This window comes from Chenopodium quinoa, unplaced genomic scaffold (assembly GCF_001683475.1).
Source record: "Chenopodium quinoa cultivar QQ74 unplaced genomic scaffold, ASM168347v1, whole genome shotgun sequence".
Lineage (NCBI taxonomy): Eukaryota > Viridiplantae > Streptophyta > Magnoliopsida > Caryophyllales > Amaranthaceae > Chenopodium > Chenopodium quinoa.
In genome coordinates, this window is record NW_018744904.1 from 26,781 (window position 1) to 48,798 (window position 22,018).

Consider the following 22,018-nt stretch of genomic DNA (forward strand, 5'->3'; position numbering starts at 1 on the left):
TGGCTTGAATTTTTTTTTTTTTTTTTTTTTTTTTTTTTTTTTTTTTTGGTGTTTAGAGAGCCACAAGAGCGGGTGATGAGTGTAGGACTTTAGGTACTATAAGCGGAATTTCATGAATCATATTCATACGCACCTAAAACAAGATCGCATGCATAACACTCAAGAATCACATAATTATATCTTTGAAGCGTGAATTCCACGTAGCTATTCGATTGACAAATCAGGGAGAGAATAAAGCCCCAAGCGTGACTCCTCTACTTAGTCCACGGAATTCGAACAAGCGTCCACCAATACTAGATTGGTCAAGTGAAGGGGAAAACCGCGATCACCACCTTTAATGGATAACCGACACCACCACGATCACCACCACCACCGAGCACACCATCGGCGCAGAGAGGGGAGGAGAGAGTCGTGAGAGAGAGAGAGAGAAAAGGAGTTTGAGGGGGTTGGTTTCGTGTTTGCTAATTAGGGTTTCAATTTAACAGTATACTATTCTCACTGAAAACCTAGGCACCAAGTCTAATTATAATCCTATTGTAATTAGACCAGGTTAGGAAGCCCAAAACCCTCCAAAACAACCCATATGGCCGGCCACCTAGAGAGATGAGACCCATCATGGGCCTCGTCCTCTTATACTTGATCTAGGCCCTTTGTGTGACCTTATAGCACCTGTCCAATTAAGCTTTGGCCTATTTTACTAGCCCAAAGATCGTTAGTACCTCTAGCTATGGTATAACGATGACCCAAATGGACGAACTTAATTATCTTCATAATTTGATCCATTATATATCTAGTAATTGCACTTGACGAAGACATAAATCCTTCAATCTCCCACTCGTCTGAGACAAGTGTGCAATATTCAAATTCCTTAAGTTAATATACTTGTCGATTTGATAATATGGTTGCATCTCATGTCGAGATCATATTAATCTACAAATCATTTCTTAAAATCTAAGTTAAAATTACACAACTAAATGATTATTGAGTAATAAATTTGAATGCAGCCACGTATTTTCTGAATTCTCCTTCTTCAAGCGACCATGACACATTTTCTAATTAAATAGGTAGACTCAATCCAATCTTGTGGCAACAAGGCTCCCACTCAACTTTTGAAGTAACCAAGAAACATCTTGTATAGTCCCCTTTTACGGAATGTCGTTTGGATGTACCGTAGTTAAATCAATCATTGAGTGAAATCAGTGTTCCACTCATGTCAAAGGAATCCACTAATATATCCGGAAGTTCTATACTTGAACTTCAAAATAGGTCAATAGTTCGATCATGCATCATTTATGCATATCCATGTGATTGACCGAGCATCTCTATGCCCCTATAGCCCATGAAACTACGCTATCCAATCAATCTTACATGCCAGTCCATTTATTGAAATCATTTATGTCCAATTTAATGATTTCAAACTAGGAACTTAAATAATTTATGAATTTAGTTCACCTGTGGGGTTCCATTCACCAAATCATATATTTGATGATCTCATCAATTCATAATTATTTTGGACATTTTATTTAATATCAAAAACCATAATTAAATAAGAGAAATGAAAATTTATGATTAAACATAATTCTGCAAGTTAATGTATTACTTATGTGATATGTTTTCTCAAAACATATACAACATAAATTACATAACTTGCTTCAATCCAAGAGCCTTATTATAACTCTCATACTTTGGTCTGTGGAAGGAGTTTAGTAAGTAAATAAGTGATATTTTCACTCATATGAAACTTTGCAGATCTTGACATCCCGCTAGCCAATGATCTCTTGAATGAGGTGATATTTCATATCTATTTGTTTGGATTTGTAATGTGACCTGGGCTCCTTTGATTTGGAAAAGGTGCTATTTTTGTCACAAAACAGCTTGATCCAAACTTCCTCCTTAGCTACTTCTCCTGCAACAAAATACTTATATTATGTTATTGAGTCTGCGACAGTGCTCTGCTTTGAACTCTTCAAGCTGACTGTTCCTCTATTCACACATAAAATGTACCCAAATCAAAATCTAAGATCATCTTTGTCTGTTTAGAATCTCGCATCCGTATAACCTTTTTGACAACCAGTTCACTTTTGCCACCTTAAACTAGAGTCATTCCTTTAGTCCTTCTTAAGTACTCAAGGATTTGTTCTTAGCAGTTTTCAGTGTGCTTATTCTGAATTTGCTTGAAACCTGCTACACATGCTCAAGGCATATGTAACACCTGGCCTTGTACATATCATGGCACATATAGTGAACCCTATTGCAGAAGCATATGGTACATTAGCCATACAACTCAACTTTTCTAGCTTTTGAGGGCATTGAGTTTTACTGAGTGTAATACCATGAAACATGGGAAGAAATCCTCTCTTAGAGTCTTCCATTTCGAACCTGTCAAGAATCTTATAAACATAAGTCTCTTGACTTAGTCAAATCATCCTTCGAGACCTTTCTTGATGTATCTTAATTCCCAATATGTACTTGGCATCTCCTAAGTCTTTCATATAGAAACAACTCTGATCTTCAACCATTACTTGATTGACTCAAGGATTGATATGTCATTCCCTATAAGTAGTATATCATCTACATACAAGACTAAGAAAACTAGATTGCTCCCACTAAACTTCTTGTATACACAAGATTCTTTTTGTTCTTTAAGGAAATCAAACTGTTTGATTATTGCCTCGTTGAAACGAATGTTTCAACTCCATGATGCTTGCTTCAATCCATAAATGGATTTCTGAAGTTTGCAAAACTTTCTAGGATTTTCTAGATCTACAAAACCCTTAGGTTGTGTCATGTACACATCCTCCGTCAAGAAACCATTCAAGAAGGTGGTTTTGACATCCAACTGCCAAATTTCGTGATCGAAAAATTTCAGCAATCGCTAGAAGAATCTGAATAGATTTAAGCAACCAATGGGTTTGACCACTGTAGGACTTTAGGTACTATAAGCGGAATTTCATGAATCATATTCATACGCACCTAAAATAAGATCACATGCATAACACACAAGAATCACATAATTATACCTTTGAAGCGTGAATTCCACGTAGCTATTCGATTGACAATTTAGGGAGAGAATAGAGCCCCAAGCGTGACTCCTCTACTAAGTTCACGGGATTCGAAAAAGCGTCCACCAATACTAGATTGGTTGAGTGAAGGGAAAAATCGCGATCACTACCTTTAATGGACAACCGACACCACCACGATCATCACCACCACCGAGCACACCACCGGCGCCGAGAGGGGAGGAGAGAGCCGTGAGAGAGAGAGAGAGGGAGTTTGAGGGGGTTGGTTTCGTGTTTTCTAATTAGGGTTTCAATTTAACAGTAAACTGTACTCACTGAAAACCTAGGCACCTAGTCTAATTATAATAGGATTATAATTAGACTAGGTTAGGAAGCCCAAAACCCTCCAAAACAATCCCTATGGCCGGCCACCTAGAGAGATGAGGCCCATCATGGGCCTCGTCCTCTTATGCTTGATCTAGGTCCTTTGAGTGACCTTATAGGATTCGTTTAATTAGGCTTTGGCCTCTTTTACTAGCCCAAATATCGTTAGTACCTCTAGTTATGATATAACGACGACCCAAAAGGACGAACTTAAGTATCTCCATAATTTGATCCATTATATATCTAGTAATTGCACTTGACGAAGACATAAATCCTTCAATGAGAATCGATCCCAAGATTTCTTGGAATCGGGATGGGAGCTCTAACTACTTGAGCTATTCCTCACTCTCGACTTGACTTGTTTATGAAAATTACATGGTCGTTTCCATGGCAGTTGGTAAGCATTTAGTGTGTGCTTCTCTTTCTCACTCACTTCTCACTTTTATTATTATTATTATTATTATTATTATTATTATTATTACTACTACTACTATTGTTATTACTACTATTGTTATTACTACTACTATTATTATTATTATTATTATTATTATTATTATTATTATTATTATTATTATTATTATTATTATTATTATTTTTATTAGTATTATTATTATTATTATTATTATTATTATTATTATTATTATTATTATTATTATTATTATTATTATTATTATTATTATTACTGTTTCGGGGTTTTTTGATGTCCTGCGGGAGAGTTACAATTCCGGGACTGGAATCCTTGCGCCTATACCTGCAAAACAACCGAGACTCCGGGTGGTGGGAGCTTTGCCTCCGACGATCAAGTTAGTACTTGTTTGAGGAGTAAACGGTGCGGAAAGTAAAGGTGGGAGATCTGGTTCCTCTAGCGGAGGAGTGATCAATGTGTTTTGGCTTCTCTAGGTGAGAGTAGTTAATGCTTAACCTCGTTTAATGAGGATTAATTAATGTATTTATAGCCTTGGGAAGCGTGCCCAACTTAGGTTTAAGTCAACCTAGGGCTGATTGGGCCTCTCCCGGAAGTTTGGCCTAAACGGCCATATTCCTAGATGACAAATAGTAGGCCACGTGGCGTGGCACGATTGGTCCATGGTGGACAAATGGCTGTGTGCCACGTGGTAGGCCCTAATAGGTCCAAATGGGGGACACTTGGCAGGGCCTGATTGGTCCACGTGGCGGACACTGATTGGGCGAGGAAAATCCCCTAATCATTTTCCCCTCATAGGTGACACGTGACTAGTCGCATGTCACCTGTGATAGGTGTCGGCCTGTAACAGGCGACGGCTTGCTACAAGTGTCGCCCTGTGATAGGCCGAGAGTTTTTTCCCGCCTTATTTCAAATTTTGGGAGTGACCCTTCGTATTCTCATTTTACCCTATATAAGGGCATGTTGACCAAGTCTTTTGTTCACATTTTGCGAAATTTTGCAAGAGAACTCTCGGACCCCTTAACTTCAGCTCTGACTTTCTGGATGACTGTTTTTACCTACCGCCTGCTTTTATTAGACGCCTGTTCGACCAAGCTTCCTTTCAGAACTTAAGTTTCAGGTAACCGTCTGTTCCTTTAACCCCTTTTCTGTTTTGCTTTTGCATTTTTTCTTTCTATTTGAAAATAAGGCCTCAAAAGCATCTGACACGACCTAGGTTAGCAATCATCCGGTCACCGGGGACTGTTGAGTCTAGGACTAGGGGTGCCGACTGCCCTGCGGTACTTCAAACTTTACGCAAGTCCCGGAATCCAATTGTCTTTGTATCTATGTAGGACAGTATGGCTAGAACCAAAAGAACAAAAAGGATTGAAAACTCCGATGGCTCTTCATTCCGAGTTCAAGTTAGCGAGCTATCAGACCAGACGCCTGACACTGCCGGGACCCGAGGTGGCCCTGCTGCTGAGAGCTCTGAGGAGGGGGTCAAGGTGGCCCCTTCCCATTTTGCAGTTGACCTAGTTGGTCAGCAGTCGGCCCCTTCTGAAGAAGAGGGGTCGGCCCCCTTACAGAGGGAGGAGTCGGGCTCTTCTAAAAGTGAGTCCGAGTCCAGCTCTTCAAGTCGTCTGTCTCCAAGTTCCGAAGAAAGACATTCTCGCTTGGATGAGGCAAGGTTATCTCACTCAGTCGAAAAGGGGAACAACTGGGCAGAACCATCCGTCTCTCATAGGGAATTGAACACCCCTTATTATTGTCATGTTCCTAAAGGCCGAATCAAGGCCATGAAGGAGCGAATAGAGACCTTTCTGTTGGACCATGTGATGGGTCCGACTTTTGAGTTATTTGTGGCGGACGCTGAAGATACAGTCGTCTGGCCTGCGGGGTCTAGTTACGGGGACGCCTGCTTTAGATGTTATGAGGCGGCCATTAAGGCTAGACTCCGCTTTCCTTTACATCTGGCAGTTCAACAAATCCTCGATGGGTACGAGGTGGGGCTCTGGCAGTTAGCCCCTAATTCCTTGTTCAACATCCTTGGCTATGTGGCCGGGTGTGAAATGCATGGGGTGGAGCCGAATTTTGAGGCGTTCACCCATATGAAATATTTAAGTCGGACCCTAAAAGCAAGCGGTACCGGATGTTACCAAATTACGATCCACAAGGGCTATTTGATGACAAGGGGGAAGGAGAATAAATGGAAAGATTGGAGAAACACTTTCCTCCTTGTTTCCAGTCCCGACACGCTTCCGAACAAGTGTTACAATAGGTGGAACAGGGATCCGCTTCTTCTTGCAGGCGGCCGTAGTATGCCGCCTGTTCCCCGCCGAGCCAAGGAGGAGATCCTTGATCGAGGACTCTTCAAAGTAGAGATAAGAGCAAACTCTACTACTGGGGTACGGGAGCCTTTAAATTGTGTTCCCAAATTTCAATGGCTATATGATGAATACTTTTTGGACGCTTATGTCCTTAGCAGTCGGACCTCCAGAGGTAGATGGCCTCTTGTGCCTCTACATGTATTACTTGACTTATTTTTGTATGTTTTGCTAACTCTTTTGTCGCCTATTTTCGGTCGAAGCTATGGATCAAATCTCTGCATCAAAGAAGGCGGCCGCCCTTCTTCGGACCTCTATGATGAGCCTCAAGCGGACCTCATCCAATTCTCCTACCAAGGAGACGCCCATAATGAGTTTCTGCTCTTCCGAGTTTCCCTTTGAACTCTTTTTTGCCATTACTGACTTTCCTGTGGTTCTGTAGGCGGGCTCGTCCAAACCCTCTTCCTCCCAATAGCCGGGCTCAAAAGTTCGGAAAACGACTGCTGGGAGTACGCCTAGATCTGCTAGGAAGCAGTCGGCTGATAAACAGCCGCACACCCCACAAAGTGGGGGCAAACAAACACAAGTCCCTAGGGACCGACCTCCAAGAGGTATAACCGACTCCTTCGACCCTTATTAAATTTGTATTAACCTTTTCTTCAATACTCTCTTCATGTTCTGATACTTTCATTTCTAAATGCAGGCGGCCCTCAAGAACCGGACTTGGTCCAAATGGCCAAGTCTATGGTTAAGGCCATCCCTCTAGAGGAGAGGGATGCGGTCAAGGGAGTCGGCACCCTTGACCCGGAAAGTATCATGGGTCTCCTCGGAGAGGTATACTTAGCATTTTTTGTAAAATGTTGATTGACTTCGCTTGCTGCCTGTTTTTGCAAATCTGACGCATGGTGCTCCTTTTTCAGACCATGCTCCGCGTTCACGGCCTTCGTAGGCCGATCAGCGCTAAAAACAAAGAGGTAAAGGCTGCTAAAGCTTGGGCCGCCTCTGATATTGATAAGGCAATGTTTCAAATTTCCCAAAATGAAATATTGACAACTGATATTCTTTATTGTCAGGCGCTTGCCACTTCTACAATCAGAACTGAGTTGGAGGCGGCCAAAAAACGAAACGAAGAGCTGGAGAAGACGGTCAAAAGTCTTCGAGACGAGCTACGTCCACTCAAAAACATCGCCCATAAGGCTGAAGGTCTGCAGATGTCTCTGGACACACTCAAGGAGCGCTTGGAGAAGCAGGAGGCGGCCATCACCAAAGCTCTTAATGCGAAGGCCGAGACTGAGAAGCTGGCTCTAGCCTAGGCCATGATGGAGGATTCGGCTAATATAATGAAGATGACCTGGTTGTCCCGCTTCCCAAAACCAATAGAGACGGATGCGTCTAGAGCTCCTACCCGTGAAAACGAGTCAACAAAGGAGGATGCTTTGAAGAATCAAGCGCCCATCGTTGAGCTCGATCAGCCGACAGTTGAAAATTAAGCCCCTCCCAATGTTTAAAGCTTTTATTATTCAAACTTTACTCCGGCCTACGTGCCGTTTGTTTTTTTGTATCTTTACCTGATGAATATTTTGCCGGTCCTCATAGCCGGCTGTTTTATGTATGAATTCGGCAACCACGTTTTGGTTGCCTTTTATCACATCTTGTTTATGCTCATTTTTGCCAAGTATAGAGGGTCCTTGATGTCTGCTTGAATGCTATACCGATTGTTTTTGTATGCTCTCTCTCTCTTTTTTTTTCCCTTTTTTTCTTTTTTTTTTGAATTTTGTAAGCCAAGTTTATTAAATACTGACCGCCTATGCCCCTGGAAGACTTATTGTCTTGGCTCCAGATTGGCAACCAGTCGGCCATGTATCCATTCGGTTTCCCAACGTATTTTAAGAATTACGTTAGGTTTGCTCAACTTTTTCAAGTTAAAAAGGAACAGGCCGCTTGTAAATGGGCCGCTTGTTTGCTTAAGTAGAAACAGAGTCCATGCTTTCTTTAGCTAGGCGGACTTATCATAGCTCTTTGAATCCACACCAAGTGTGATAGAGTAACTATGAGCCATCTTTGAGATTACCCATTCGTCATTTTCATGCTTGAGTAGTAGAGGTACCAGGCGGCGGAGGCCGGATGGCACCCTTGATTCGCCAAGTGTTGCTTGGCTATTTACTCAAAAGGTGTTCACTTAGTAGGAGTAGTGATTTGAGAGTTCCTTCTTGCCAAAAAGCAGACGAACTCTATATGCCTTTTAGGTTCCATACTAAGTATGTTGGAGTGATTATGAGTAATCTTTGAGATTACCCAGTCATCACCTCTCTTGCTTGAGTAGTAGAGGTATTAGGCGGCGGAGACCGGCTGATCCCCTTGATTTGGCAATTTTTGTTGGCTATTAACTCGGTACCCCCTGCACTTATCCCAAGTGATACAGGCGGTTATCCTACTCGGATGTCAACTGCTAACACTTGTTTGGTTAATGTTAGAGTTATCCTTGTCTCGAAACGGCTACGTGGTTGCCCTTGGGGACAGTCGTCTAGGTGCCGTGTACTTAGTTTATAGAGAAATATTCCACCCAAATGGGAGCTGCTCTCTGCGACAAATCTCATCCAGAGGGATGTCGCCGGACGCCTGCTATGATGTTGGGACAAGTCGTATTAGTTTAAAGATTGGATCAGTTGGCTTGGTGCCTGGACTGACCATCCGGCCATAGGCCTTGTTTAGTTCAGGGTGAACAAGTATAGGAGAGTAGCCGACTGTAAAGTTACAGGCGGCATGCCCCTATGAAATAGTACAAAGTAAAGAAAATGGAGAGTAGCCGTCTGCCCATGGAACAGTCGGCATGCCTCTCTGTTTAATATAGATGAAGCAAATTTTGCTAATTTTATTAGCTGCTCTCGGCAATTACATAATTCAAAAGTAATACTTCTTTAAATTATCTACATTCCAAGTTCGAGGTAAGGGTTGGCCGTCTATTGTATGCCGTCCCTGACCTCTTCATAGATTTGGTAGGGTCCTTCCCAGTTGGGAGTTAATTTGCCTAACTCATTAGCCCTACCGACTGCTTCCATCTTTCGCAGTACAAAGTCCCCCACTTTGAGTGGACGCATGTGTACCGTTTTTTTGTATGCCCTTGTCATTCTCAGGCGGTAGATTTCATGGCGAAGGGCTGCATTGCCCCTCCGCTCTGGGAGTGAATCCAGTGCCAGGCGCATGGACTCCCAATTTGCTTCTTCATAATATAACATTATACAAAGAGTTGGCTCGTATTGTTCAATTGGTAGAACATCTTCTTCCCCATAAGTTAGGAGGAATGGAGTTTCTCCAGTCGCCCCTTTTTCAGTCGTCCTAATGGCCCAGAGAACGTGTGGTAGTTCATCTGCCCATAGGCCGCCTGCTAGTTCAATTTTCTTCTTGATACCGTCTGAGATGATTTTATTAAAAGCTTCTACTTGGCCGTTTGCTTGTGGTCGGCTTACTAACGTAAAGCAGTGAGAGATTCCTTGGTCTCCCAACCAATTATTGAGAACAGACGTCTCAAATTGGGGACCATTATCAAACACCATAGACATGGGTACCCCGAACCGAGTTATGACGTTTTTCCATATGTATGAGATCACATATTTTGTCTTGATACCCTTAACAGCTTTGGCTTCCACCCACTTAGTGAAGTAGTCGACTGCTACCAATATGTACCTTCTGCCGCCTGTAGCAGGCGTATAGGGACCTAGGATATCCATGCCCCATTTAGCAAATGGTGTGGGACTATGGATGGCCGTGAGGTCAGTGGCCGGACGATGGATTAACTTGCCGAACCTTTGGCACTTGTCACATTTTTTCACCAACTCCATGACGTCTGCTTCTAAGGTAGGCCAAAAGTAACCTTGCCGCCTTGTTCGTTGAGCAAGCGACTTGCCGCCTGTGTGAGAAGCGCAGTATCCGGAGTGCAGGTCTTCTAAGACCTCTCGTCCTTTTTATAGGGTAACATATTTCAAGAAGGGCTGAAGATACCCTATTTTGAAGAGTTCCCCCTTTCGCATCTCAAAGCTAGATGCTCGCTTTTTTAGTAGAGCCGCCTGGGAACGATGACTCGGCAAGGTGCCGGATGTCAAATAGGCTCGGATGTCATCCATCCAAGTTGAACTTCTATTAAGGATTCCAATAGGTTCTTCCTCAATGCTTCGCTTTTCCATAACTTCCCAGAAAACGCTCCTTGGAGTGTCACAAGAGGCCGAGGATGCCAACTTTGAGAGAGCATCCGCCTGGTTATTCTTGGACCTAGGTACTGGAGATAAATGAAACTCTTCAAGTGACCCGGCCGCCTGTCATACCTCCTGCAAATATTTAATCATGGCCGGATGGGTTGCTTCGAATTCACCGTTGTACTGGCTTACTATCAATTGTGAGTCAGAGTAGGCGTCTATTTTTCTTGCCCCAGCCGCCTTGCACATGTAGATACTGGCCAATAAAGCTTCATATTCCGCCTCGTTGTTTGAGGCTTGAAAATGAAAACATAGAGCATACTCGTACCTGTCGCCTTCTGGCGATTGACATATGACACCTGCACCACAACCATTCGAAGTGGAGCTCCCGTCCACATAAACCTTCTAGACTTGGTCTAGAATTTGAGAATCAGAGGGCCGAGTCATCTCTACTATAAAGTCAGCAAATGCCTGTCCCTTCATGACTTTTCTCGGCTCGAACGTAATTTCAAGGCTCTGAATTTCTATTGCCCATATGATCATTCGGCCTGACGACTCCATGGTTGTCAGTGGCCGCTTGATTGGCTGATCTGTGTATACCACTATCGAATGTGCCAGAAAGTAAGGCTTCAATTTTCTAATTGCCATGAAGAGAGCAAGGCCAAAATTTTCCACTAGGGGGTATCTCAACTCGGCATTCTTCAACACGTGACTGACAAAATAGACCGGGAGTTGTCAGCCGTCCCTCTCAGCAAGCAGGACGACACTTAGAGCATGGTTAGACACTACTAGATACATATAGAGCACTTCTTTGGGCAAAGGGCTGACCAGCCTTGGTAAAGAGTGCAAATGTTCTTTCAGCTTTTGGAAGGCCGCTTTAGCATCCGGCCCCCATTCAAACATAGCTTTCTTTTTAATTGCCTGAAAGAAATAAAGGCATTTGTCGCCTGATTGACTGAGAAATCTTCCCAGGGCCGCTAGACAACCTGTTAATTTCTGGACCTCTCGGACTGTGCGGGGCGACTGCATGTCTATGACCGCCTGCACTTTTTCTGGGTTAGCCTCTATGCCCCTTTGAGTGATAAGAAATCCGAGAAACTTCCCAGACTCAACTCCAAAAACACACTTCTTGGGATTGAGCATGACTTGGTGCCGCCTGAGTGTGGTGAATGTTTCTCGGAGGTCGCCCAAATGGTCAGTCTTGAGTTTAGACTTCACTATTATATCGTCTATGTATGCCTCGACGTTCCTTCCAATTTGATCAAAGAACACCGTGTTTATCATTCTCTGGAAAGTGGCCGGGGCTTTCTTTAAACCAAACGGCATGACCGTGTAACAGTATAGGCCCTGACCTGTGACAAAGGCCGTCTTCTCTTGGTCTTTCTTCCATAGAGGAATCTAATGGAAACCAGAGTAGGCGTCCATGAAACTCATTAAGGCGTGGCCGGCTGTAGAGTCGACTAGACTGTCGATCTTGGGCAATGGATAACTATCTTTGGGGCACGCCTTATTCAAGTCTGTGTAGTCCACACACATGCGCCAGGTACCATTCGGCTTTTTCACGAGTACAACATTTGCAACCCAGTCAGGGAAATAACACTGCCTAATGAACCCTGCATCAAGTAATTTTTTAACCTCAGCGGCAGCCGCTTGGCTTCTTTCTTCACCATGTTTCCGTTTCTTTTGCCTGACTAGCTTCTTTTTCGGATCCACAGCTAACTTATGCACTGCCAAGTCTGGACTGATACCTGGCATCTCATGTACCTCAAATGCAAAAATATCCTTGAATTCCTTCAAAAGTTGGTGAAAATTATCACCAAGTGCCGCAATAGCAGTCGTCCCAATCTTAACTGTTCGGTCAGGGCGTAAGTCGTCCAGACGACATCCACATGTTCACCAGTCGGCTGAGGGCGGAACTCGTCAGACCGCTCCTCGGCCAATGATTGCTATCGCTTTTCCTTTCTTTCGGCCCCAGTTGGGCAGCCTTTCTTTTCTTGCCGCCTGCTGCTTGGGCAGGCGCATCCTCCTTGATTTGCTCAAGGTCCGTTTTCTCTCCACTTGGGCCAGTAGTCGCCACAGTGGGTTTAATATCCGAGAGGTAACACTCTCGTTCCATTTTCTGGTCTCCCCTTAGGGAGCCGACTGTCCCATCATCCTTCTCAAACTTGAGCAGCATGAGAGATGAAATGATGACAACTTTCGAATTGTTCAGGGTGGGTCGCCCTAAGATCATGTTATAGGCCGAGAGCTCTTCAACAACTAAGAACCGGACCACCATGTGACGACCCTCCCCTTTCTCACCCAGACGAATGGGTAGATCCACTCGTCCCACTGGGTGTACAACGCTTCCTCTAAACCCCACTAAAGGGTGAGATACCGGATGTATGCAGTCAGGTTTGTACTTGAGCTTTGCCAAGCACTTGTTGCTGATTAGATCAGAGGAACTGCCGGTGTCTATGAGGATCCGGCCAACTCTCTGGTTGGCCACTTTATATTCAATAACAATGGGGTCGTCATGCGACCCCCTAACGCCTCCCAAGTCTTCCTTTGTGATGACAATTTCTGGGAATGAACTCTTGGAGGTCCGTCCTTGGTTGACGGAATTAACATCTAACTGCCTAATGTTGTCTTTGTTGCCCCTGATTGTGGGGCTGCCTCCTGCGAAGCCGCCTGCTATAGTATAGAAGACGACGTCGTTAGTGTCAGAACTGTCAGCCGACCTGTGCTTCTTCTTGGCCGCCTGATTCTGTTTAGGAGGAGCATTCCCCTTGGACTTCTTGACATAGGAGTCAAGATCACCTTTTTCTGCCAGGCAGTCCAGAAAGCGCTTTAGGCTTATACACTCATTGGTTTCATGACCAATGTCTTCATGAAAATGGCAGAATTTGCTTTAGTTCCGGTTGCTAATCGAACCTTTCATGGCGGCCGGCTTCTCAATTGAGATCCGGCCCTTGATTTCATTGAGGATAGCGTGGCTATCCTTGTTGAACTCATACTTGGGAGAGTATGGTTTATATTCTTTCTTCTTTTTCTAGGACGGTTGTTCAGAGGAGTCGGCCGCCTAGATATCTTTTCTCTTTTTCTCTTCTTTGTTTGCCGACTGCTTTTGTCGGGCCTCTTGCTATCCGACTGCTTCCCAGTATTACAGAAGTCAGTTTCCTGAATATAGGCATCCGCCTCCATCATGGCCTCTTGGAGGGTGGTCACCCTTTTTCTGACAAGGTCAAATTTGAAGGTCGACCCGTCCTTAAGTCCTCTGAAAAAATCAGTATAGGCTACCTCATCCGGCAGTCCTTGTATCCGAATTCTCATCAGGTTAAACCGCCTGATGTAGGAACGGAGTCCCTCCTTCTCTCCCTGCTGTATTGTCCGCAAGTCAAGGGTCGTCTTCTTAGCAGGAATGTTCATCGCAAAATTGGAGGTAAATAGGTAGGCCAGGGTCTTGAAATTGTTTACGCAACCAGTCGGCAGGTTGCCGAACCATTGTTGAGCAATGCCCTTTAATGTGGCTGGGAAGCACTTACACCATGTGGGATCATCCAACCCTTGAAGGTACATAAGGTTAGTGAACGCCATCAGATGATCTTCTGGGTTTTTAGTGCCATCATAGGCTCCTACCAACACATTCTTCACTTTAGCCGGCTGGGCGGCCTCAATTATTTCCTTGGAGAAGGCGGACGGCAGTTCTCCAAGTCTAAGCAACCTAAGTTGCCAGTCCAAAGGTTGGATGTTTCTTGCCGCCTGTCCTCCAAACAGAGTAGGCTGCATGAAATATTGAGGTTGCGGCACGTATGGCTGGGGTGGCACATGCGGTGCCGCCTGGTTTTTCTGAGAGTCGGACCGGTGGGAGGTACCGCTTGTCTGGCTCTCATAGTTTGAGTTTGAATACCTCAAGGAGGTATTGTGTAAACTGTCTCGAAAATCAGACATTGAGGCCGACTTTGAGAGTCGGTCACTCTTCTTTTCTGCTCTAACAACGTTCGAGCATCAGAGTATGTTCTCTTTGACCCGTCCGGTTGAACATAACGGATGGGCTTTCTCTTTCCTGGTGAGGGAAAGTGATAATTCGTTAGGTCAATCACTGGCGGCTGCCTTGCCCCAGGCTTTGGGTAAGGGGTCGCCTCACGATCTTTTACAAGCTTCTTCCTCCCAGACTGGGAGGGTCTTCTGGCCGACTGCTCCTTGTATGGAGCAGTCATCTTCTTATTGATGAGATCCTGGATCTCCCCTTTGAAATTATTCATGAAAGTCATGAGTTCACTTCTAGTAATGGGGGTAGATCCCTCGGCCGCCTGTTGATGATCAAACGGCTGGCCGACAGGTTTACTAGATCCATCCAGGCAATCCTGTCGTTCCTTCCTTTCCGAGGAACGAGTCCGTCTAGCTCTTAAGGTCCCGTCTGGGGCCGTGTGAGTCTCGACCTCGACCTCATTGTTAGTATCCCGGTCACTATAGACCTGAGGGTTGTCCATAGGACGCTTCTCGCTTTGATTCGGTACAGACTGTAATGCCATCTCGAAAGTACTCTCCCCACAGACGGCGCCAAAATGTTTCGGGGTTTTTTGATGTCCTGCGGGAGAGTTACAATTCCGGGACTGGAATCCTTGCGCCTGTACCTACAAAACAACGGAGACTCCGAGTGGTGGGAGCTCCGCCTCCGACGATCAAGTTAGTACTTGTTTAAGGAGTAAACGGTGCGGAAAGTAAAGGTGTGAGATCTGGTTCCTCTAGGGGAGGAGTGATCAATGTGTTTTGGCTTCTCTAGGTGAGAGTAGTTAATGCTTAACCTCGTTTAATGAGGATTAATTAATGTATTTATAGCCTTGGGAAGCGTGCCCAACCTAGATTTAAGTCAACCTAGGGCTGATTGGGCCTCTCCCGGAAGTTGGGCCTACGCGGCCATTTTCCTAGATGACAAATAGTAGGCCACGTGGCGTGGCACGATTTGTCCATGGTGGACAAATGGTTGTGTGCCACGTGGTAGGCCCTAATAGGTCCAAATGGGGGACACTTGGCAGGGCCTGATTGGTCCACGTGTCGTACACTGATTGGGTGAGGAAAATCCCCTAATCAATTACTATTATTAATATTATTATTATTATTATTATTATTATTATTATTATTATTATTATTATTATTATTATTATTTCAATTTCTATTTTACTGGGTTTTTCTTTTTGATTTTATTTAGTGAGAGAAAATTTCATGTGGTGGCGTGAGAAAATTCCATTTCTATTTTGATTTTGATTTTGATTTTGGGTTTTGAATTTCTGGGTTTTGATGCATACCAGCTACAAGGTTGTTACTCATATTAGCCAATAAATGACGCATATCAGCCAATAAAAGGAACATATCAGCCAATTGATGTCTGATATTAGTCAACATTAGGGATATATCAGACATTAATAAAAACAAAAGGAACATATCAGCCAACAAAAGGAACATATCAGCCAACAAATGAAGAATATCAGCCAACAAAAGGATGAAATCAGCATACAAAAGCAACAGGTAAGCAAACAAAAGCAACAGGTAACCAAAACAAAATAAACACATCAGTCAACAAATTGAAACATATAAGCCGACAATTAAAATATACATATCAACCAACAAAGTAAATATATCAGTCAACAAAATAAAGATATTAGCCAACTAAAGAAACATATCAGCCAACTGATCCAAACAACCAACACGAAAACCATATCAGCCAACACATGAAACATATCAAGCAACAAATAAAATATATCGGCTAAGCCTGCCGCACATAATTATGCGTGCGGCAGTCTGCACCCAATACCATCTCTTTATTAATTTACACCATATATTATTCTGGAGGAATAATGTAATTTTTTTATTTAAAATAATGTAGTTTCATTTTAAAATAAAACAGCAATTCGATTTTATTTATGGTAATATAACATAAAGGAAAAAAGAGGCGATTTTCAAACATTAATTAAACCAAAGATTGATCAAGAATTTTTGAAAGATATGAATAGAAAGAAAGAAATAGTAATTAGATGCAAGAATAATGAATGATTATATTACAATAATAATAGAGCTAATTTAAAAATATTGAGGGTCCATACATAAAAATCCTTGAAAGAATTTTCTCTTTAATTAGCCACCATGCTTTTCAATTAGCATGTATGGACTCTATGGAGTACATAATTTTTCAGTACTTTTAGGAAGGGTTCTTGTATGTCTCTTTATCAAGTGCTCAAAGTTAAGGGCAAGGCCCTACATTAAACTAAAGTCAAGGTCCTACATCAAAACATACGTGAATTACCTTGTGCCACCAACAATGCTATCATTGCAAGACATCAATATTAGGCCTACAACTCAAGGAAAAAAAGTGGGTTGAATTTTATTATTGTACCTAAACAATTTTAGTATCTTGATTTTTTTATGTTTTTCTTAAATTATCTTATTTGAACTTATTTGAATTATAGTATTTTGTTTGAAGTTAAATGAATTCATTCATTTGAAATTATTTGAATTGTAGTAATTTGTCTGAAGTTAAATGAATTTATTGTAAAATAACTATAAGTGGAAATAAAGTAAAAAAACAAGACCTAAATTAGCGCTTTTATGACATTTTTTGTGATATGCAAGGTTTGTATATCAAAAAACAGATGAGTTTTTATATCCCACAATACATTGGTACTACTAATGCTGCACTTTATTTTCTCTGAAAGCTAGAACTTAAAGACCTCTCTAACTTGAAACACGATTGCTGATTAAATTCGTCAAATGAAACGAGGCTCCAATTAATTTGCAATATATAAATTTCCAGAATGTTAGATTTTCACTGTTTTCTAACCTTAATCACATAGCTTGACACATGTATTCAAATCACATCCAGATGAAGCATGTCTGACCGCCGAAGAATGCTAGTTTTGAGATCAAGAAGACATAAAAAACAATGAACAGAAGAGGAGAAATGGGCAAAAGGAAGAAAAGTCAATCGTAAGTTGGGGTTGTAATTCAGATGTAATGATCAAAATCTAGATGTATGGATACTTGGATAGTATCCCATAAAACTTTGAGATGACCCAAATCATGGGCACAATGGTGCTCTATATAGAAACAACTCCTATGTATGTACAGCCTCAGTATTCTACTATTGGTGCAGCTAACGAAACAATTTCTCATACATCTACCAACTATGAACAAAAAAATAAGCATAAAAGAATCATACACCAGCAGTTTGCAGTGTATATTGAAGGAACAAATGATGTGCATCTACTACTGCTTGGATTGGCTATGGCTACCCCAAGTCCACAACGGACATTTATCTTGTTCGTTCTTGAAGCAACTTCAGTCCCATATATCTGGCAAAGAAAATAGACACTTTAGTCGTTAAGAACATCACACACTAGTAGAAAATCTATAAGCTTATATAAATAGTTTACAGCCACTTCACGTACCTGCCAAGCATCAAAAGGGTGGCTTGAGGATTAGTTCCCGGAGACACTGTTAATATTGAGCCATCAATGATTCTGAGCGCATTGACACCAATCACCCGAAGATCAGTGTCCACAACCTTCCCAACGACGCATCCACCATGGTAATGCCATATAGTGCTCACAGTCCGGCGACAAAATTCACCCATTAGTGTGTCATCTGATTGGTCTGTGGGTAGTGCAGGTCCTAGAAATCTGAAGTCTCTACCTCCAGCCCATGTAAACTTAAAATCTTCCATGGACCTGGTTCTTAGAATATCCCCTATCTTACGCATGCCAACTATGCACAAATCCAGGTCTTTTGGGTCACTGAAATAGTTAAACCTGATGCTTGGATTGAGCCTAACATCAGTGGATGCCAGCCGAAGTGAACCAGATGAAACTGGACCAGAAATTTTCTCCATGATTGTGGCCACAGTAAGATAAAGAGGAGAAGATGGTGACCATGCAAAAGCAGGGTGGGTAAGGGCAGCAAAGGGGATTACATTTGATGCAGCTTCCAGGTACGCTCCTGATTCAGTGATGCCCACAACTTGAATAAGTGAATGTTCTAAAGGTGTTGGAGGCACAATTGATATTCCATTTCTTGGGTTGTCATAGAGAAATTGGCCCACATAAGGCGAGTGATGGGAAACTGGAATACCCCATGATGACAGGTATGGCCTTGAACCAACTCCGCTGAGTAAAAGAAGCTGAGGACTCCCAATGGCTCCAGCTGAAAGAATAACCTCTCCCTGACCACGCACCATTGCATGATGGTAATGCCCCCGTGTATCACGGTACACCACTCCGATTGCTGACAATTTTGAGCTGTCAGCTGGAGAAGATGTGGCAAGTATAATCCTCTCTACATTTGCATGGACAGCTACCTTTATATTTGAAGCTGTTCCATAGTTCAAGAGGTCTGCAGCACTATGTCTTCGGCCAGAGCTATCGAATGTGGATCCACCAATTTTTGTTCCTAAAACATGTTCCAAACTGAAATCATTATATGGACTCACCCCAGCTTCCAACAGGCTATCTCTTACAGAAGATTGCCAACTTCTTAAGTCAGGTCGGAACACAATAGCATTCTCCACCCATTCATAAGACTGATTCACCATTCTCAAATCCCAAGTAAGGCCAGATTTGGCATAGAACTCTTGATCAGCTCTGCTGTAAAACCCAGCATTTATAACACTGCTTCCACCAAGAACCCGACCACGAGTATTGGGCACACCCTCCTCTGAAGTAAATGCTTGTGCAGGAGAATCAAATGGATCAATCTCCAAAATGGTGGCCAAGAAGCCTTCTTGGGTCATCAAGTTTGGAATCCCATATGGCACTCCTCCTCGTTCCAGCAACAGTATCTTATAATTCTGTGACAAGGTAGCTGCCAATGGACATCCAGCTGTTCCACCTCCAACAATTATATAATCATAGTAGTCTTCCACAGGGAATTCAGTAGCATTTGCAGTAAATTGAAGATAAGCAGGAGCTACAGAGGACGATAAATTTGCATCAGAAAATTATGTACTGGAAGACCACAAAACCCTTTCCTATTGTAAGAATTATGAACATACAAGCACTCAAAAAATTATATGAATTTCTGATGAAAGTATGAAACTACTCAAGAAATGTACTTAAAAAGTATAGCATACTACACTGCATAACAAATTTGCTAATTGAATATGTCTTAATAATTTAAGCTAAGTGCAGATTGTTGAGCATAAATTTTTCAGGTTGTTGACAGGCAAATTGATGATCATATCAAACTCTATATGCATATCTTTGTACAAAGCAATGACTACTTAGTCATTCCACTAATCCACCCTCCTGATCCAATTACAATTAAGCATATACTCTAACGGATCAGATCAGAAAATACAGGCCAATTGATAACAGAAGCATACAAAAATGTGAGCTCAGAACATCATCTGATATAACCGCAATTAAAATTCCACAGAACAGGCTATGTAATTAATCGGTAAATGATTATTTGATATCTAAATCAAGAAAAACAGAATCAGAAACTAAAATTAGGCTGGCCTGTAAGCCTTTACTGCTGCTAGGGTCAGATTTCTGAACCATCCAAGAATTTTTCCCATAAATTTTAATATTGTTAATTAGATCAATAGAAGTAAATTGCAAAAGAAATTGGTTGAATTGCACAGAAAGTTCAACCCATATTAGTATATCAGAAATTTCATACACATTTTTACAATCTTCTTGACACTCAAACTTAAGATTTTTCCAAAAATCGAAAACTACACAATTAGTGATATTAAAATTACAACTGCTGAACAATACGAAGTATAGATTACTTTTCTCGACAAATGGAATGTGGACAAACCCTAATCTACTAATAGACCAAACACCAAAACCTGTATTTTTTTAGAACTATGATCACCAAGCATATAAATAAGCAACATAACAGTTATAAGTCATGAATTATACAACATGTTTCAATATAATGCATCAACTACAACACCCAAAATAATTATAGCAAGCTAAAACAGTAAGAAAATTGAAAATTACATGCATAAAAAGCGTACTCCAAGAAAAAGGGTACCTAAAATCGAAACCCAGAAATCTTGGAAACAAAAGAGTTTTTTCAGAAGCATTTCAACGAAAAGGTAGTGTGCATAAACAAAATGGTGAAATTAAAGCTTAAGCAGAGAATTTGAAAACATACCCTCTTGAGGTTGTGCTCTACTAAACCCAAACAAAGTAAGGAAGATCACAATTACGAGCAATCTACTGAAAATTTCGCCATAATACAATCTGGGTATCTCCATTTCCGCCATTTTCTTGTGAAATTCCTCCATTTCTTGGTGTTTTCTTGAAGAAGAGAGAAATGGGTATTAAAGGAAACGAAAATGGGTAACCCAAATACGCAGCTATGGAGTTGCAGAGGTCAGTCAGAAGAGAGAGAAAGGAAGAAAGAAAGAGAAAGAGGGAGAAGGAGGTAGTGGGTGTCGCTAGAAATTCGGTTAGAAATTGGTTTTGGTGTAAGATTTTATAATGATGATCAAAAGAATGTTGTAATCTTAACCGTCTTTCGTATCCTTGGTTTGTCTGTTTCTGTGCAATTCACCCGCGTTTTATGTGTTTTGTACTTCGTAGATTCTCCTTTGTTTTTTAGGTTGTGACTGCCTAAATGGGGGTCAATGGGTCATTCACCTAGTGAGTCCAGCATATTGCACGACACGACCCAATCCGACATAAAATAAAGAGAGAGCCCCAATTTCTCAATTTAGCAAAAGTTCTTTCAAATTAACGACAAATGTAAATAAAGTTTGGAAAATTTGTCAAAAAAAATCTTTTATATGCATCATTTTGCGAAAAAAACCTTTTAAAGCTTTTTCGTAAAAGAAAACCTGATTTTTAACATTTTAGCAAAAGAAAACTCAATTGTGAATTTTTTTTGTTGAAGACAACCTAATGTCTCTAATTCACTTAATTAAGCTCTAATTTCTTCTAATTATTCTCTAAGTCTCACCTAACCATTTATTAATTAATTTAACTTATAAATAAAATAAAAAAACCCAAAACCACCACCCCCACCACCAACCAGCCACTCCCTCCTTTTCCCCCTCCCATGGCAGCAGCCCCCTCCCCCGAACCGAGCCACCGCCTTGAACCCCCAACTCCCGGCGACCCACCTCGACGGCCAGCCGACCCTGCTACCCTTCATGCGCGCTTACCCTGCTGCAACCCTCCCCCCTCCCTAAACCCTAAAATCGAGCAATTAATGGGTGTTTCCGGTCAGGTGGCACGCTTTTTCTCCCTCTTCCTTTTCTCTCGTTGACTCACTCTCTCTCCCTCTTTCTCGCAGTCGCTGCCGCGTCGTCGTAATCTCCGAGGATCCTCCGCCACTCGATGTTGATGCTCTCATCGCTGTCTAAGGGGGGAAGGTGGATGGTCGGTGTTTAGGGTAAAAATACCCTAAGATACGTGGCCCAATAAAGGCCTGCCACGTGTCAAGCTTGCAATGGTCAGCAAAGGCCCAATCCCTTTGCGACACGTGTCATTTTACCCTAATTGAGGTACAGTTCTCCCTACTATAAATAGTAAGGGCAGACCTCATTAATGGAGATCGAATCATTTTCCCAAAAACCAACAAAACACAAATCCCCTTGCAAACGCTCTCAAATAGAGAAGCTTTTATTGTCTTATTTCCACATTTAGAAAGAGACTAACTTAATCTTCGGAGGTGGAACACCCCAGCCCCAGCCGGAGTATTCCGTTATTTGTGCAGGTACAGGCGAAGGAA

At 42.2% G+C, this 22,018-nt stretch overlaps 1 protein-coding gene across 1 annotated transcript; it reads right to left on the minus strand.

The window, feature by feature from the left end:
* Positions 1-17,249: 17,249 nt before the first annotated feature.
* On the minus strand, positions 17,250-20,795 carry LOC110706134 ((R)-mandelonitrile lyase-like). Its single transcript, XM_021884040.1, has 3 exons — positions 20,438-20,795; positions 17,728-19,240; positions 17,250-17,631 (listed from the first exon to the last, which is right to left on the minus strand). The coding sequence occupies exons 1-3, from the start codon at positions 20,568-20,570 to the stop codon at positions 17,592-17,594; spliced, it is 1,686 nt and encodes a 561-aa protein (XP_021739732.1). The 5' UTR covers positions 20,571-20,795; the 3' UTR covers positions 17,250-17,591.
* Between the last annotated feature and the right edge of the window lie 1,223 nt (positions 20,796-22,018).

What these genes read in the sequence shown, in the direction of transcription:
- LOC110706134 (XM_021884040.1), bottom strand. Translation starts at nt 20,570, where the DNA reads ATGGAGGAATTTCACAAGAAAATGGCGGAAATGGAGATACCCAGATTG. An exon ending in TAGAGCACAACCTCAAGAGG is followed by an intron (nt 19,241 to 20,437) that starts GTATGTTTTCAA and finishes CGTCCTCTGTAG; the next exon opens with CTCCTGCTTATCTTCAATTT. An exon ending in ACCCTTTTGATGCTTGGCAG is followed by an intron (nt 17,632 to 17,727) that starts GTACGTGAAGTG and finishes TTTCTTTGCCAG; the next exon opens with ATATATGGGACTGAAGTTGC.